General features: G+C 40.0%; 1 protein-coding gene across 2 annotated transcripts in view; it reads right to left on the minus strand.

Annotated features, from left to right (window-relative positions):
* Positions 1-12,786: 12,786 nt before the first annotated feature.
* REV3L (REV3-like, polymerase (DNA directed), zeta, catalytic subunit) overlaps positions 12,787-18,208 on the minus strand; it is a 133,670-nt gene continuing 128,248 nt past the window's right edge. For both annotated transcript variants that reach the window (XM_012722936.1, XM_004673774.2), the window contains one exon: positions 12,787-13,907. In XM_012722936.1, coding sequence (XP_012578390.1) covers positions 13,767-13,907 — 141 coding nt within the window. In that variant the 3' untranslated portion in view covers positions 12,787-13,766. The remainder of the gene's footprint in view (positions 13,908-18,208) is intronic.

Genomic DNA, 18,208 nt, shown 5'->3' on the forward strand with positions numbered 1-18,208 from the left:
GACAGGGGCCTGGCTGACCTGGGGCTCAGGTTGCACCTTGAAGCGCCCTCAGGCTAACAGAGCAGTGTCTCCTTTCTCTCTCTCACTTCCACTTGCAGAGACTTTCTGCCCTCAGAGGCCACCAGGGTCTGAGTCCAGGCACTCTGGGCTTTCACCTGTGCTGAAGCTAAAGTCTCTGCGACAAGCGTTTGGAAGAGGGGTCGTGTGTTGCTGCAAGGAGAGCAGGAGAAGACGGTCTTGCCCAATAAAAGCAAGGCTTCGATGGGTGTTGACCTGTTCATGGTGGGAAATAGTAACTCTGCCTGTGGTTATCGTGTTCAGAGGTCATGGAGAGTCTTCAGAAGCCAGCGCTGCAGAGCAGGGATCGTGCGTTGGCAGGGAGCCCGTTAGGGGGACACTCCAGGTTTTATTGTTTTTGAGATCAGAAGCAGCTCGATACCCTGATACTTTTGGCTATCTCGGTGCAGAGTGTCTCCTCCCTGTGGCAGGCCCCGTGCTTATCACATCGAGCAGGGCAAAGGAACATTCTGCTTCTGCTCTGTCCTGAGTCCATAATCGCCAGGAGCAAAACGGGAGAGACTGTAGCATGTGTTCTCATTCCTACCCCAGGGATAAGCCTTTTCTCCACCGGGTTTTAATCGTCAGTGATGTTAGGCTCACAGCATTTTCACTGAGGTGTGAATTAAGTTAGTCTGGCACGAAGCTTGAGAGTTGCTAGTCTTAAGCGTCTCCCTGGTGGTGGTGATGTGCAGCGGAGGCTGGCCACCGGCTTTATCCTGGAGCAGTGCGAGCCTGCCAGGTCAGCCAACCAGTGTTTAAGGCTCACTTGCACCGTGGCGAGTGATGCTGCCTGGCAGGTGCTGGAGATTCTGTGCCCTTTCTCCGCGGGAAAGCATGTCACCTGCACTGCTGCTGGGCAGTTGCTGGGGGTTCTGAATGCCGGTGTTTGAAACCCTGCGCCAAAGGAAAACAAACCTGAGCCCTGGGGAGGTTGTCCTTGCAGACAGGTATTTTACCAGTCAGTTTTGATTTGGGGTCATAGAGGGTGAGCGCGATCTATAGATTTATTACACCTGGATTTAAGACTCGCTGTCTACATGGCTTTGTACAGTGTAAGACTTATCCAGTAATGTACTGACATAAATAAATCTAATGTTTCCTTAAGATTCTTGTCTCATTTCATTTGTTGTTAAAAAATGAGTTTAGTATCTCTCCAGCAATTAGTTGAGTATTTTGGATGTGAGTGGGTAAAATGTATGAAATAGTTGTATTGGATTTCTACAATGGAAAGTATCTTATTTTTAGTTTGTATAGACAGTTCAGAAATGATACCTAACATTTTGATGTTACCAATGTTTTGGGCCCTCAGCTTCTCTTAAGTTTATGATTTAATTTCAAAATTACAAGGCAACCACAGGATTGTACACGCTGGATATCTTGGTTAATGTTTTACTTGGATAATAACGCTAATGAATATGCTTACAGATATGGGATTTCAGAATGGAATTGAGCGTATCAGCAGAATCAGGCATGGCTCTCCTTGCTTCCCTACTGTACAGGGCCCAGCAGTAGTGCGGGCTGTCATGACCAAAGTCCTATTATAAAACTTATTTAAAACAACTTTAGTGAATATCTGGTGAAACATGTCTAATGTGGAGAGGTCAGGTGTCTAGAAGTCTCTCTACTCTCTTCATAGCTTACTGGAATCTAAAGGGGAATGCAAGTGCTGAAAGAAACTAAATGACACCACTGTCCCTGGTCTGCACATGGCATTTCTAACTGGCCATTTTAAAGGCCTCTGTAGTGTTCTTATTTGACTGACACCATCTGTGCTTCAGTCTTTAAAGCTCTATACTTTGTTCTGGGCAGGGATCCTCTTGAACCTTAGCCTGGTGCTGTGTCTTTTTTCCTAAATACAAACCTCTAGAAGCCTTACCATTGAGACAGATAGGACGGGATTTCTTTCTTTTTAAGATGGATGTATTTACACATATAAAAACTGGGAGGCAAGAGGAAGGCCGGAGGTGCAGGGGGTGAGAGTATTCACCAGAGACAGAGAGGGGAGCAGAGCAGGTGGATGGACTGAAATCCACTGCTGAGAGGAACAGTGGGTGGGCCAGGAGAGGTCTGCTGTGCCATGTGGGCCAGCTTCCTGGGTAGTGATCACACTCACGCTCCAGTGGCTTTGGTCACTTCACAAAGCTGCACTTAGACCATTGTGCCACCAGGGAGGCCTTATAGGGCAGGATTTCAAGTAAACCATAGGGTCCGCAGCACTTCCATGATATCCATGGGTTTGGTGAGCCTGGCGTGGACTGACCCAGCTGCATGTTGCCTGGGTTCCCTTGCTAAGGCAGGAATCAGGGTGAGGTCAGAGAGGGTGCTCCTTGGCAAACTGGAGGACTGTCTGGGGTCTCTCTTCTCCCTCCCACTGGGGCAGAGAGTGGTTTGGGAGTGGCATTCTGCTCTTTGCTGACTGAAGCTGTCATTTCATTCTTTTTCCTTTGAGAACTTGTGGATCGAGTAGAACACTTGCAAAAAGGTTATGTGTAAGTGGGTTGAGTGGGTTAAGTGTGTGGAATCTCGAATCTGTCTGCCTGTATTTGCTTTCTGACTACTACCTGGCCACAGTACTTTCTCTCCTGTGCCACAGTTTTCTTTCATAGTTTGGCAGCGCCACTTCAGTGAAATAATGTAAAGCACTTTAGCTCAATTGTGTTAGCCCCTCAAATTCATATTTTGAAGTCTTAATCCCCAAGGATGACTGTAATTGGAGACAAGACCTTGAATGAGGAAATTAAGCTAAAATGAAGTAACCAAGCTGGGAGCTTGTTAAATATAATGAGTCCTTATAGGAAGGACTTTGGACACAGGGAGGCAAGAGGAAAGGCCAGGTGAAGGCATAAGACAGCAAGTGATAAGCCAAGGAAGGGCTGCAGAAGAAATACCCTGTGCGGATTTGAAATCCGACTTTCCACTTCAGAACTGTGAGAAACAGTTCTGTTAGTTAATCCACCCAGTCTCTGGTCCTTTGTTATGATGGACCTAGCAAATGAATAGTAATCACACAATACATGTTAGCTGCTGCTACTAGGTTACTACTTGGTCATTCCCAAAGCATGCTTAGCCAAAAAACAAATAAAGCATTCACACATGGGGAATTGTTTCTTTTTTTTTTTAAGAAGATTTATTTATGCATACAAGAACTGGGGTACAATCTAGAGGTGTGAGGGGTGAGAGGATTCACCAGAGGCAGAGTAGGGTGCCGGCAGGCAGATGGACTGAAATACACTGCTGAGGGGAGCTGTAGTCTAGACAGGAGAGGTCTGTTGTGCCATGTGGGTTAGCTCCCTGGCTGGGGATCCAACTAGTTCTGCAGTGGCTATAGATTGCTTCGTGTTCTGTGCTTAACCCCTGTGCCACCAGGGAGAGCCCTGATGAAAACTTTTAAAAGCTACTGTCTCAGCAATTTCAAATGGTTATTGCTGAACTACCAGGATATGCTCTGAGAAATGTGCTACTGAGTGAGTTCATGATTGTGCTAATGTCATATCAAGTACTTACACATTTCTGAAAAGTACAGTGTGCTGTCCACCCATGCACCACACAGGGCCACTTTGATGTGTGGTCTGTCATTGCCCGAACATGGCTCAGGGGTGCAGAGGTGTGCGTGATGTTGTATTTTTTTCCCCCCAGTCTATAAGCTGCCATTTTATTTTGTTGATCGTTTTCTTTGTTGTACAGAATTTTGGGTTTGATGTGGTCCCACTTGTTTGTTTTTGCTTTTGTTGCCTTTTGGTGTCAAATCCAAGAAAAGCATTGTCAAAACCAGTGCCAGAGCTTACACCCTTTGTTTCTTCTAAGTGTTCTGTGGTTTCAGTTCTTTAAAGACAAGTCTTTCATTTGTTCTGAGTTGATTTTTGTGTGTAAGATCGTGATCCAGTTTCTTTCTTCCTTTCTTCTTTTTTGCATGTGGCAGTCCAGTTTTCTCTGCACCACATCGTTCCTACATTATGTACTCTTGACTCTTGTCATCAATTGTTGGCCATTATTTGTTGGTTGATTTCTGGGCTCTCTGTTCTTGCACTGGTCTGTGTGTTTTAATGCCAATACTTCTTTGACCACATGGCTTTATCATATTGCTTGGTCTGGGAGTGGGAGGGATTTAGCTCTGTTCTTTCTCAGGATTGTTTTGGCTATTGAGGGCTTTTGTGGTTCCTTACACATGTCCTGATTATTGTATTTCTGTGAAAAATGCCATTGGAATTTTGATGGGATTGCTTTGAATGTTAATTGCTTTGGTTAGTATAAACATCTTAACAATAATTTTTCCAAATCACGAACATGAAATCTTTCAGTTTGTTTCATCTTCAATTTATTTTGTCAATTGTTTCACATCTTTTCAATGTACAGGCATTTTATTCCTATACACTTATCCCGATGTATGAAATATATTCAGTCCTTCCTAGCGCTTGGTTATATTTCTACTCTTTGATTTTCCAACCATCCTTTGTTTTTAGTGTCACACAGATAGATGCTTTAGGGGCCCAGCTCTCAGGCATGGGTGTTAAAAGATGGGATCCCAGATGTGGGGTTTAGACACTTCCTAAAGAGTAGCAGGATTTCTAAGTTCTCTCCTGGTGTTTTATTGCTGCACTGTATGTGGGGTTTATGGTATAATTGTGTCTCCTTTTCTACCCTTTCCACTATGGATTTTTTTTCTCTTTGATACAATGTTTGGGAGTTGTTCAGCTAACTGAACCTATGTATTTTAAAGTATAGTTACTATTATCAGAAAAGGTGGGTATATTTGAAAAAGAAAACTAAACTTTGACAGACACAACCTCAAGATATAATACCCCAGTCTTTAACCTGTCAAGTACCCAATTATGTCACATATATATACACACACATACATTATACACACACATGCATATACACATGCATCTACACACACACACACACACACACACACACACACATATATATAGACTCACATCCTCATGCATATATATAGTTCCAATTGTTAGAAGCCTGAATAAGGAACTGTAGTTTTTGGTGGGCGAGAGACTATAAAATACTTATGCCAGCAGTCAGCTTCTTTCCAACAGTAACTTTCTGCACACCATGGAATGCATCCTAATGTCCTTGATCATATCTTTGAACCCTCAACAACCTTAGTAGGTCATATTTGTCTTGTTTTATAGTTGAGATGATGGAATTAGATGCTTTCTCTTTACATTCTATAACCAATAGGAAGTGGAGCTAGAGTTCATTACAAAGTTTGCATGACTCCAAAGCCTGGCTAATGTCACTGAACTTCCCTACTTCTTATTGAAAGTACTTTTTCACATGTCAACTGACTTCTTGATTGTGATGGACCATTCAATTCCTCTGTCAATTACTCTTGACCCACTGTAATCTGGCTACACCCCACTACTTGTCCACAGAACTCTAGTTTCACTGACAATATTGGTTGCAGACCTGGTAGGCATTTACAACCCTTTATTTCCTTTACTGACTTACTAGTAATCTGAGTGACTGCCACATGCCAGGCATTGTGTTAGTGCTGAGATAGGAGGAGGAACAAATTGGACATGATCTGACCTCATGACATGGAGAGTTTCATAGATATTTATATCAAGTGTTGGTAGAAATAATCAGCTGTAATTGTTAATGAATCAGAAAACACCAAGTGAGATGGGGGCAGAGACCTGGCGTTTGGCATTTTGTACCCTGGCAAGGTGAGGGCAGAGGGCCACTTCAGTACTGAGGATGAAGATTTCTGTTGAATCTCGCTGTTCTTTGTGGCACACTTCAATCTGTCTCTTCAGAGCCCAGGGCCCTGATTAAAGAGAAAATTGAAACAAAAAATACAGGGTGAAAGAAAACAGGGTACAAGCTAGCAGAATTTATAGAATTCACAAAAGTCTTAAGAGAGAAGAGAGTTGCAATATAGGCCAATTTTAAGAAGCAAGAAAAACCCCAAATAAACAACTTGATATCACACCTAATGCAAATTGAAAAAGGAACAAACAGATCCAGAATTAATAGGAGAAGGAAATAATAAAAATAGTAGCAGAAATAAGTGAATTAAAAATAGTGAGAACTAGAGAGGGGGTGATGAACATTTTTCCATATTACCTGTTGGCCTTTGGAATATCCTGTTGGGTCAATTGTTTCTTCATATCTGTTGTCCATTTATTTTCTGCAGTCTTCAAGCAATTTTTTGGTTTTAATTTGCTCTTTAATCCAAAACTATTTAGCTGCATATTATTTAGTCTCCAATATTTATGATTTTCCAATTTTTTTTTAAAAAAAGTTGACTTCTAGTATTAGGACATTATGGTCAGAAAGAGTATGTGGTGTAATTCCAAGTATTTGGTATTAAAATCTTTGTAACTTTACTGATAGTTGACTTGTGCCCCAACATGTAGTCTATTCTTAAATATGTTCTATATGGAAAGAAAATGTATGTACTGGTGTTTGGGTGCAGGGCTCTGTAATGCCTGCTTGGGCCTGCTTATCTACTTCTCAATAAGGCTATTGCCTCCTTATTTATACTTCATCTTGTTCACCTATCCAGAGTTGGTGAACTATCATTTAGTGCACGTGTGTTATGTGTTATTTCTTCTTCTTGTATTAGGTCCTTAATGATGAAAGTTCATCTCTCTTAGACCTTTTTTTTTTTTTCTAGATTGTAATCTATTTTATCGAATATAATTATAGCAGCTCCTGAAATTTTCCTTTTTGTTTGCCATTTACATATAGGAATATCTTCCAGCCCTTAGCTTGAATCTGTGCTTGTTTTGTTGGTGAAATGGGTTTCCTGTAAACAGCAAAGGTTGGACTTTGTTTTGAAGTCCTCTGTCACTTGACAGCTTTTTTAATGGTGAATTCAGGCCATTTAAACTGATTGAGATTTTAGTGCTTACTATTTATTGCTTAAATCTTTGGCTTTTTTTGGGGGGTATTTTTTGACATTTTGCTTTTATGTTTTGGTTAGGTTCCATTTCCATTATCTTTTTGTTTTACTTCTGATTTTTATTTGATGGTTTGTTGGGAGCCAGCCCCTCTATGGAGGTGTCTGGAGGCAAGACAGGCAGGGCCCTAAGGTGGGAAGGCTTCTGAGCAGAGATTCCAAAAGGGGAGAAGGGAGTGGGCGGAGGAAGACAGGGGAGTCAGGGTTGGGTGCAAGTCTTCCTGCCATTCCCTCAACAGGTTTTTATTTATACTGTGTAGCAAGTAGTTAATTGCAATAATGCATAGGGTAAGTTAATGAGAGATCACCATAAAACGTTCTCAAGGACAAGGGAAGCAAATCATTTTTCTCTTAACATTTTATGGTATACTAAATTGTATGTTTTGGTGATAATTGTCATGTGTACAGATATTTAGAAGAGGGGTCTGGGAAGGGATGAGCTCGTTAGCAAAAGGTTATTAGGGGTCTTGGGGTAGTAATAAATTGTGTTAGCAGTGTTATCAGTGATTGTCTAAAGAAAAGCTAGTGGCAAATTTAAGGCTAACAGAGTAGTTAGTGCTTGTTTTAAAAAGGAGTAAATTAAGAGAAAGTTGTACAGTTGTGTATTAAGCAACACCTGTGTAATCAAGGTTAAAATTTGTCTAAGAGTCCTTGTGCCCTGGGAGTCTTATCTGAGGTTTGCTTTTTTATACCTAGGGTTTGCTCTTTTATTTAAAGAAACCAAGGAGGCCTCCGAGGAGTTTTTATACCCTGGGGTCTTATTTCACCTGGGGCTTGCCTTTTGTCTCAGGAGACAGAGGAATTTCTCTCCCTGGGGCAGCTTGCCTGAACAAGGCATCCGCCTTATGAGGCTAAGACAATCCAGTTGTAAACTGATGGTTGCTCAGAATATTTTGATATTATGATTATACAAAAAAGGGAGGTCATAACATAAGTTAGCAGTGGAAATTCTGATTTTTGAGAGCTTTTCCCGATCTACCTGGAATCTGTCAGTCGATAGATGTTGCATAGCTTGTGTCAGAGGTTCATACATGATGGACTGTTTTTATGGCTCTGGAGTGGTCTGACCCCAAACTTGTTCTTATGGACCACAGTTTTACTCTCCTTCTCATTATATAATTCAGGTTTCTATCAACTCTATATTTGAGCTTCTTTTCCTTGATTAATAGTCCTTTTTGTATTTCTTTCATATCCAATTTGATGTTGATATATTCCTTTAACTTTTGCTTCAGGAAGAGACTCTTCAGGATTAAGTACTCTGGACTGGGAGTCTTTTCTTTTGACTATGTTAAATACCACCTGTCATTTTCTTCTTGATGTTCTTACAGGTCCATTCTCATGATGCTGTTAATAATTTGACTTTGTTCATGGCTTTCAACAGTTTAATTATGTGTCTTGGAATGTGTTGTTCTGGCACTTTTGTTTGGAACTCTTTAGAACTCTTGGATCAGTTTATTTGGAATTCATTAGACCTCTTGGCCCAGTATATCTGGTTTGTTTCCAAGGTTGAGATAGTTCTTGGCAAAATTCCTGTGCTTTGTACCATTTTATGGATGGTTATTTCTCTGTAGCCTTTCCTATAGAGTTCTCATGCTGTTCATTTTTAATTTTTTCCTCTTTGTTGTTCTGTGTTTTCCAACACTGCTTTCAGGCTCACTAATTCTCTCCATTACTTGGTTTTGTCTGCTGCTGAGGGCTTTTTAAAAATTTGATTATAGTAAATTTTAGATCCATTAAGTTGTAGTTGTAACAGTCTTCATCATGTTCCTGTTTTTCATCATCCATTACTTTTTTTTATCGGGCAAGATGGTTGATTCTGGATGCCTGTATCCTTATGCTCATCAGAGCATATCTTATAGTAATGTGAGATTGAGACAACACTAGGTTTTTGTTTTTTTTCCTCCAGGATTTGTGATGTTTTTCTGTTCACTTAAAATTTCTATTGTTTACAATAGGGAGTCTCTTTTTCTTAAATTGGCTTTATATCCCTCCTTTAAGAAACTAGGTGTTGTCTTATTTTCAAGCCCATTTCATTATCTTCAGGTGCTTCTTATTTTAGAGATACCATTGCTTCCAGTCCAGTCGTTGGGCACTGGTGCGCCAGCAGTGGATAACAGGTCGGAAGGAACCAGGGTGGTTACCTTGTGAGGTAGGGAGTTGAGTGATCCCCTCTCCTAGGATACCTCCTCAGTCAAAATGTCTTGGGAAGTCTCACACCAACTTTAAACTCTAGGCTGTGGCTGAACACTGAATATAGATAGCCCCGAGTGAGGACTACAGTTGAGTCAGGGCCAAATGGGAATTTTTCTCTTCGCTTTGAGTGTAGGGTCTAATCTGAGGCACTTGCTCCCGCTGTGAGCACTAGTAAACATGGTAGTGAGAGCATTCAGCTGTCTGCCTGTGGCTGTGGGGGTAGAACAGGTGTTTTACTTTGTAACAGCCCCGATAGCTCCTCTAGGCAACACAGGCTATCCAGATCAGACTGTTCTGATTTTGGCCACAAAGCAGTTGTAGTTGAGAAGCCTTCAGTTCAGCCAGCAGTCATTACAGTGTACCCTTACAAGTTTCCCAGCACACACCATCTGTCCTGCACAGCAGCTCTGTGCACCCCCTTCTCCAGAACAGTCCCAGATTTTAAAAGCGCCTGGTGTTGAGTGTGCCCTTGAGTTAGTGACATGGTTTGTACAGGAGTGGCCCTTCCTGATTGGGCTGCCCCAATATTGCTCTAAACAGGTTTAGTTTTGCTCACCCCCCCTTCCACCTGTTACAGATGTGTGCGATAGTCTTTTACCTTTTCAGGGGTTGTTAACTTCATTTTGTTTTGGTTTGTTTGTGAATATATGGAGAGTCCAGCATCTTTGCTGCATTTTTTCAGATGCCCAATGGCAATTTTTAAAAAGATTTTTATTTATGCATACATAACTGGGGTATAAGCCAGAGGTGTAAGGATGATGAGAGAATTCACCAGAGATAGAGAGGGGTACAGAACAGGCATATCGACAAAGTACACTGCTGAGGGGAGCAGTGGGCAGATCAGGAGAGGTCTGCTATGCCATGTGGGTTACCTCTGGGGCTGAGGATCGAACTGGCATTGAAGCGACTGTAGCTAGCTTGCAGTGCTGCTTCCTAACCTATTGCGCCACCAGGGAGGGCCCCCAGATGGCTGTTTTTAAGCTTTTTAAAATCTATGACCAAATTAGTACGTTTCCAAAGGATTGCATTCCTATTAGTGATTACAAGAAGCCCAGGCATGGGTGGCCTGATCCTACCATAGCCTGTTACCACTGTTTCCTTGAAGCCACCTTGGCCCTCCTTCCAACTACACCTGTGACAGCATTAGTAGTGACACCTGTGACAGCATTAGTAGTGAGTCAGGCAGGCTCTTGGGCAATAAAATGGCATTTTCATCTAAAAATGCCTGCATCCAACTTCGTGGTCACATTCTTTTCTTCCCAAATATACACAGAAACCTGATTTCATAAATTTGAGAGTTCCTCTCCAAAACATTTTGCTTTATGAGTTACTCTTAGAGCTGTGCCAAAGTGACAAACAGAGCTAAGAATGAAAGCATGGAAATGAGAAACAGCAGGTTTGGTGGTGGTTTCTGACTTTTTTTCTCAATTCCAAGTGCTAGAAACAACCCATGACTATTTTCCTATATAATCGGAAAATTGGAGCATTTAAGGTATGATTTCCTATTTTTATAAAGCCAACAAGTCTTAAAGGTTAACAAGTCTCATTTTATTAGGAGCGAGAGACAAGGTCTTAAGGGGTTGCAGTGAGGCCATGCTCAGGAGAAGGTCCTGCCGAGAGTGGGAACATAACCCAACTTGGCTTCTTGTGCACTTCTCCTTCCCCTCTTCATGACAGCTCAAAATGCTGTTTATAGCCAGGTTTATTTTTACCTTGTAGGATATGAGTATTATAAGAAATACTCTTTTGACATTAAGAATTTCAGCATAAAAGCTTGACAGACCTTAAAGGAATGTTCCTGTTTCTATTCTGAAAAACCAAGAGTAGACGGAAAAACAATGATGCTGCAGCTGTGAGACTTCTCTAGTATAAGGTGCAGCTCTGGAGGTCAGGTTCTTAGGGAAGTATGGCTGATGGCAGAGAACGGGTGTCTTCTGAGTCGAGAGGACATGTTCTGTGACAACTGGCAGGGCTGGATGGAGTTCACAGCTCTCAGTGCCCTGGTCGTTACCCTCTTCAGCAAGGTGGCTCAGGGCTTAAGCTGTGAGAATTTATATCTGCTCTGTCCACATTTTTATCCATTTCCTCCAATATACTGGCCTTCTGTTAGAAAGGTTATTCATATACAGTAGAACTGAGTATTACATGGTTCAGCCTTTGCCTGTTTCCCTGTTGACGGAGATTTCTGTGGGACTGACAGGGAGGTAGAGTTCTGAGCAGCTTTTGTCAAATCTTTACATCTTAAGAAGGGAAGTGGGCACAATGAGAGAAAAGGCCTTGAAAAACTTAAGGAATGTTTAGTGTCATTATCATTACTCAGAAAATGGCGATTCTTTTTCTGTGTGATATTGGTGAAAGAAAACTATTCAGTTGATGTAAAAGGAGAAAAATAATCAAAGGTATATTGGAAGCCCTTAGGAATTTTTTTTTGGTAAATTAGGTCCAGTTTTCATCGCTCCCAAGTGACAGTTACTGAAACAGGGAGTGATGGCTCATTAAAAGGCAGTTAAGATACAGACTGTGGGGCCCTTCCTGGTGGTGCAGCGGGTTAAAGACAGCACTAAGAAGCTAAAGCCACTTCAACAGGAGTTCGATTCCCACCTGCCCCGGAGGAGATCCACATGGCGTGGCAGACCTCTTCTGACCCGCCCGCTGCTTCCCTCAGCAGTGTACTTCTTCAGTTAGCCTGTTCTGCTCCCCACTCTGTCTCTGATGAATTCTCTCACTGCCCCTGCACCTCTGGCATGTACCCCAGTTGTGTATGCCTAAATAAATATTAAAAAAAAAGACTGTGCAGATTTATAAAAGCACTTTCCTGACTTACATGTTAAGCACATTAAATTGCTTGAATGCAAATGGCTTTCAAGTTGAAAACCCCTTTGTTTGCGCTGCTTTGAATTATAGATTAAGAATGGCAAATATTTTGTTGAAAATACTGTCTTGTTACTAGATGAGAAAGATGTAAATAGAAGCCATTACAACACAGAACTTGGAAAAGGTCAGAGAGAAAACAATCAGTTATCTACCCACGTAAGGGTAAGGATACCTTAATTCTGTGGATTAGCGCCAACTTCCTAAACAGAAACAAAGATTCCCAGCAGTGATAATTTATTGTTTTAGCAGATTTAGGATAAATATGTGCAGAGATGTGATTTATCTTTGATTTCATACTTACCATATAATCATGGGAAAACAAATTCTCACTGTATTTGAAAGTACTTTCTCTGGCAATGGGAGACCTATTTCTGGTATGGTTACTAAGTTAAAATAAAAAAGTTTTTCTGTTAAAAAAAACTGGCATTTAAAGTTTTTAAAAAGTAAACTTTCCTTTTCTTCTGAAAGTTCTGGCATCTAGATTAACTGTATCTAAATGAAAATGAACATGGATAACAAGTAGATGCATAAAGTTTTCTAAAAGGAGGAGAGCTAAGTTTTCCTAGACTTCTCTGCTGACATATTTTTATCCTAACATTTTAGTAAGGTAGTTGGATTAGGCTTGACAATGACATAGATACATCACCAGAATTCAGGACAGTAAGGTAAGATTTAACTAACACAGGCTTACAAAATAGTACCAGTTGTAACAAGATAAAACCACACTGCCATGTTCCATATTTTATTCAATTTTAATATGGTTTCCATTAACTTTTAAAACAAAATGGTTTCCAGTTTAAAAAACAATGCACTGACCACATAATTCCTTTTTCATTTTATACAGTTTTACAAATATCCTAAATACACATTTTGTGTTCAAGATGATGGCAAATAAGATAAACTGTACAGTACATAAAGAAAGAAAATATTTTAAGTATATTTAGAAGCAAATAGAAATGTCTATACAAAACAAGCAAAAATGGAATAAAATTTTTATTTTTAAAGTATTGCAACAGGCCCACAGGTTTGTAACAAAAATGTCTTTGCACAGTTCCTCACAATGCCCCATTAATAGCTAAAGCAAGACAGCGGGTTGTAGAAAATAATGTTTTAAAATGCTACACATGGTACTACTGTTTGCACAGTTTGATCAAAATAACTCTACTCTGAGTCAAGCAAAACCTAGAGGAAATATACCAAACAACTTGGAAAATCATTTGTATAAAATTCATTGCACATTATTTTACTCAGTTGTTTGAAAAGTAAAAAAGTGTATTTACAAAATATTTCGCAGTCAAAATTATAAAGTGAATGGATATCTCTAGGTAACACGTCTTGATACAGACAGTTCAAGGAAAACACACAATTTTTTTAAAGAGGTTTTCAGTGCTCCTTCCACAGGGAAGTAAACATGATCTATTCAAATGGATTTACAAGATGTTACACGTACTGGAGCAAATTCAACACCTGCATTATAAAACAATGTTAAAAAGGTGAAACAATGAGAAATTTGTACACTGTAAGAAATGAGTTATTCCAGATCAACAAGTACAGTTTTTAAGTCAATTAGCATAAAAGTTTCCATAGTCTTCAGATAATAGACAGACAGTGAACATACTTGACTTGATGAAAGTTGAAAAAAGCACCATGCATAACAGTTTAGTGGTAAACACTGGGGAAAAAAAAATAGCACCTGGAATTCTGTGATACTGACAATTTAAAACTGGTCTAGTAATTGCCGGAGATATGGTGCCTTGGATAATTCTCTATTTACTCGGGAGAGTTTGAAAAGTACTGGGCAGTTCAGAGAAACACATGGGATATGTCGATCAAAGCAACCTGTACAGCTCTTGCATATCTGAAAGTACAAAAGTAATATATAAGGCAATAGGGAAGTTTCTGTGCATACATGTAAACAACAAATATAATCCCTTCTTTTAGACACACCACAGATTACTGGCAGACAGAGCCCATAATGCACTACAGATCATTTTATTAACTTTTGGCTCTTCAAAGGTTAGCCTAGCCATACCAGCCAAAGGATATCTCACAAAACTTAAATTACTAAAATTCCCTAGGAATTCATTTCTTTTCTAAGGTCAACTTTCATTTACAAGGGAATCCTATTACAGTAAGTACAGGTGGTAAGCTGCCCAATTACCTTCAAACACTATCTCCTATCTCCTAAGTGAGCTATAAGCACTTCACTTCTGTTTGTTGCCTTTTTTAAAAAATTATTTTGATTTTTTTACATGCCAACCATAAAAGCTATGCAATTTATGAACCCAGAAGAGAAAATTCCAATATGAAAAAAGCAAAATGATGATTTGCAATCCTGGCTATACAGGAACTTAAATATGCTAATACCCATGGCCCCTTGACAGCTCAATGAGAATCTCTTGCATGAAAGCCTGAATGTGTACTTTTCAGAACTCAGTTGAGTCTGATCTGATTTAAAGGAAAAGCAACTTTTAAAGAGAAACAGCACTAATAAGCAAATCTTAAATAATACACAAAGCCTCAAAGCATACATAGTTGAGATTGTAAGCCATGAAAAAAATTAAAAAGGATACTACTGAGGACCCTCAGTGCCAAGAAAATACAAGCTGACTTTTCTTGAATCATACCCAAGTGACTAAAAAAGGAGGGGATTACAAACACCAACTACTCTCAATTGCTTTCTAATAGAGAAACAAAATCTGCTCTAACTTTTCTGACCTGTGTCCTAGAGATTGTTTTAGAAGTGTCCCACAGGACAGTGAGTTTTTGTTCTGTGCCCCAATATATTGTAGTCAGCCGAGACCACAGTTTTTCTGAGCACACTAGTTAGTGTGCTGTCTACCGACCAAGGGTATAGTTCTCTTGTTAAGACTGTCACTAATATTTCTGCCAAAAGACTCAAACTATAGCTTTATGTACTGTAATTACACTTAGGTGCCAGGACAAACTGAAAAATATTTATGCACTCTCTGGCAAATAAGCCAGGATGGAATTACTTGCTTCACCATAATTTAACTCAGTGTTTAAAAATCCTTTACTGGTGGTTTAAAGCATACCTGGAAACCTACTTTTTAACTCACAGGGAGGCAGACATTTAAAAAAATATATTTTTATTCTGTTTGCTGTCCTTTGGATTCTTTTTCAAAATTTTCAATCGGATGTTAAATTTGTTTTCATTCTTCCAGATTTATCACTGAAGGTGTTTAAGCATTCTGAGATCTGCTATGACTATTTAGAATCTTCTATGAAGTGTTTAATAGTGTTAAAATTCCCAAGTGGAGGGCTAGCTGTTTTCCATGCTTATAGTTTTATAGTATTGACAAAATGTGTGTACTATTTCTATTCTTCAAAAATTTTTTTTTTTAAGATTTATTTGTACATACAGAACTGGGGTACAGGCCAGAGGCTCAGGGGTGGCAAGAGGCTTCACCAGAGACAGGGTGGGGCAGGCGGGAATTGAACTCATGCGGAAGTGGCTTTAGATTCTCAGTGCTGTGCTTTAACCCGCTGCGCCACCAGGGAGGGCCTATTTTTCAAAATTTTATTTTCTTTAAGACTAAGATATAGCTGTTTACTTTTACATTACATAAGCATTTGTCTTCTCTAATGCTGGGTTACAGGTTTTGATAAAAATTTCTCATTACACCTCTTAATAGCTTCTGCTTGAAAATTTCCATAGATTATATATAGTGCATAGGAGACACATTTTAATTCTCTTTTAAAAAGCCCCTAAAGTTCAAAATACCTCATGACAGGTGATGAACCATTTTTACTTATAAGCAGTATTAGGTCTTTTAAACTGCATTTTTTGGCAGTTTGACATTATTAAAAAAAAGTCCTACTTACACTGATGGCACCAACATTCAGTGTTTGCCATCGAGGGCAGAAGATAGGAAGGTCCTGGGAGAGACCACTTGAAGCCTTTAACTTTAGGGGAAATCCTGCTTGTGCTTTGTACTAGAAGCCAACAAGGGAATTCTCTGTGAGGACTGGTTGCTGTCAGTGGGGCAGTGACTATTAAACAGATGCTGGATTGAAACTACAAGTAAGTGCAAAGTGGCTATAAACTGGCTGCAATTAATCCCGTGCATAGTGCTGTTCTGTGCATCCAGCAGGCAGTACACTCAGTGCACATTTATGCACCCACCACAACGGGCCTGACCTTGCTAGGAAGCTGACTCAGCAGCGAGTAAAGAGCATTCTGCCCTCACTAGACGCACCTGCAGTGGAGCAGGGACACTCGCTCACAGTAAAGCAAGGATGTTATATGGCAGGAGACACCTCCTGGTTGAGAATGAAACTAAAGCTCAACATGGGAAAGGGGACCCAATGGACTAGGAAGGCGGGTTACTGGTGCTGGATGGTGTGTTGTGATACACATTTGAAGAGGTGTGACCCTCCACCCCTAAGTCTACAGTGTTGTAAACGCTTAACAATATGAGTAGGAGAAGGGCAAGAAATGGTGACAGAAAAGTAGCAGGTAGGAGTTAGCATGTTGTTAAAAATCTTTCTCCATCCTAAGGTGCTTGAAGAACAAGATCTTTACTTTCAAAAGATCATTCTAGTTAGTGCTGAGAATCGATAGGATGGCAGGAGATGCTTCATGTGCTCTAGAGGTTTTAAACTGATTCGCCTTAGATATAGTGGGAGTAGAGGGAAGATTCCAGACAGAACCAACAGAGTATTTCAAGTTCAGATGTAGGAGAGATTAAGGTGCATTAATGAACCTAGAATGGTTCAGAAGCTCAATATGGAAAGGGGGTCCAAAGGACTATGGAGGGGGGTTACTGGAGTAGGATGGTAACAGGGAGGGAGGAAAGTGAGTACTTAAGAACTATTTAGGAGACTGGAAGAGGAGAAGAGAAAGTCAACTTACCATTTCAGTTTCTGGGCTGAACAAAATAATGATACCTTGCGGATTCCATCATCCTAAATGAGAGCCTAATGCATTTAGTGTAACTGTCTATTCTCTAAAACTTAAGAATTCTGTAACAACACAAACTGTAGCAGCTAGAATAGCAGAGGATAAATAGCTTATAATTTACCAATCTTTAATTGCCTTTGTATAATCAATTTAACTTAAGAGCCTATTCTGAGAGAGAGTTTCTCTCCCTGTTCACTGTGTGGTAATAAGTTTTCCTACTAGAGGCTTTGGATTGATATTGTCTTGGTTCCAAAGCTTCTTTACCTTGAAGAAAAGGTGAAAAAGCTTGCCCTACATACTTAATGGTTAAGTGACAAAATAACATGCAAGAGCATTTACAATTGAGAATTAGCTGAGGGGGGGGGGTCTGACCTCTAACATTTTAAGAGCTATTGGCTACTGTAAGTAAATTATAAAATTATAAGAGCCCCGGGTCAACCTTTGCAATCTGATAAAACTAAGGCCAAGGGACACAGCCAGTATTTATTTAGTCTAGAATCCTGATATCCTTACTATCAGCTTAAATTTCCACTCCACTAAATTATGCTGCCTCTCAATTATTTGGTTAGTTTGAAGACGTTTCAATGACTTCCTAAACTGCTGTTCTAAGACAAGCCAAAACAAATTACAACCCAAAATTGTTCTTTAGCCTCAAATCTAAAAATGTAATTTGATATAGCATGGTGTACGATATAATTATCTCTTTAAGAAATCTACTTTTTAAAAAATATGAGCAATGGTAAATTTTCTTTAATTCTACTTTTCAGTTTCTGTTGTTTATTTCTGCTAGAATTCCTACATTAAAAAGAAATCATTTCGGCCCTCCCTGATGGCGCAGTGGGTTAAAGCACTGCACTGAGAAGCTAAAGCCACTTCAACATGAGTTCAATTCCCACCTGCCCTGGAGGAGATCCACATGGTGTGGCAGACCTCTCCTGACCTGCCCGCTGCTCCCCTCAGCAGTGTACTTCATAGATCTGCCTGTTCTGCTCCCCACTCTGTCTCTGGAGAAGCCTCTCACTGCCCCTGAGCCTCTGGCCTGTACCCCAGTTCTGTATTTACAAATAAATAAATCTTTAATAAAAAAAAAAAAGAAAAATCATTTCTGCATTTTGTATTTCTAAGTCAGCTTGGCCACTTATTCACAGTGTATTATAAGTCATTTAACTCCTCTGTGTCAGTTTATTTATCTATTAAAAGGCCTGTATTGGGTGATTTGGTGATGGGAAGCCCAC

The sequence above is a fragment of the Condylura cristata genome, unplaced genomic scaffold (genome assembly GCF_000260355.1).
Source record: "Condylura cristata isolate star-nosed mole 26May11 unplaced genomic scaffold, ConCri1.0 scaffold00001, whole genome shotgun sequence".
NCBI classification, from domain to species: domain Eukaryota; kingdom Metazoa; phylum Chordata; class Mammalia; order Eulipotyphla; family Talpidae; genus Condylura; species Condylura cristata.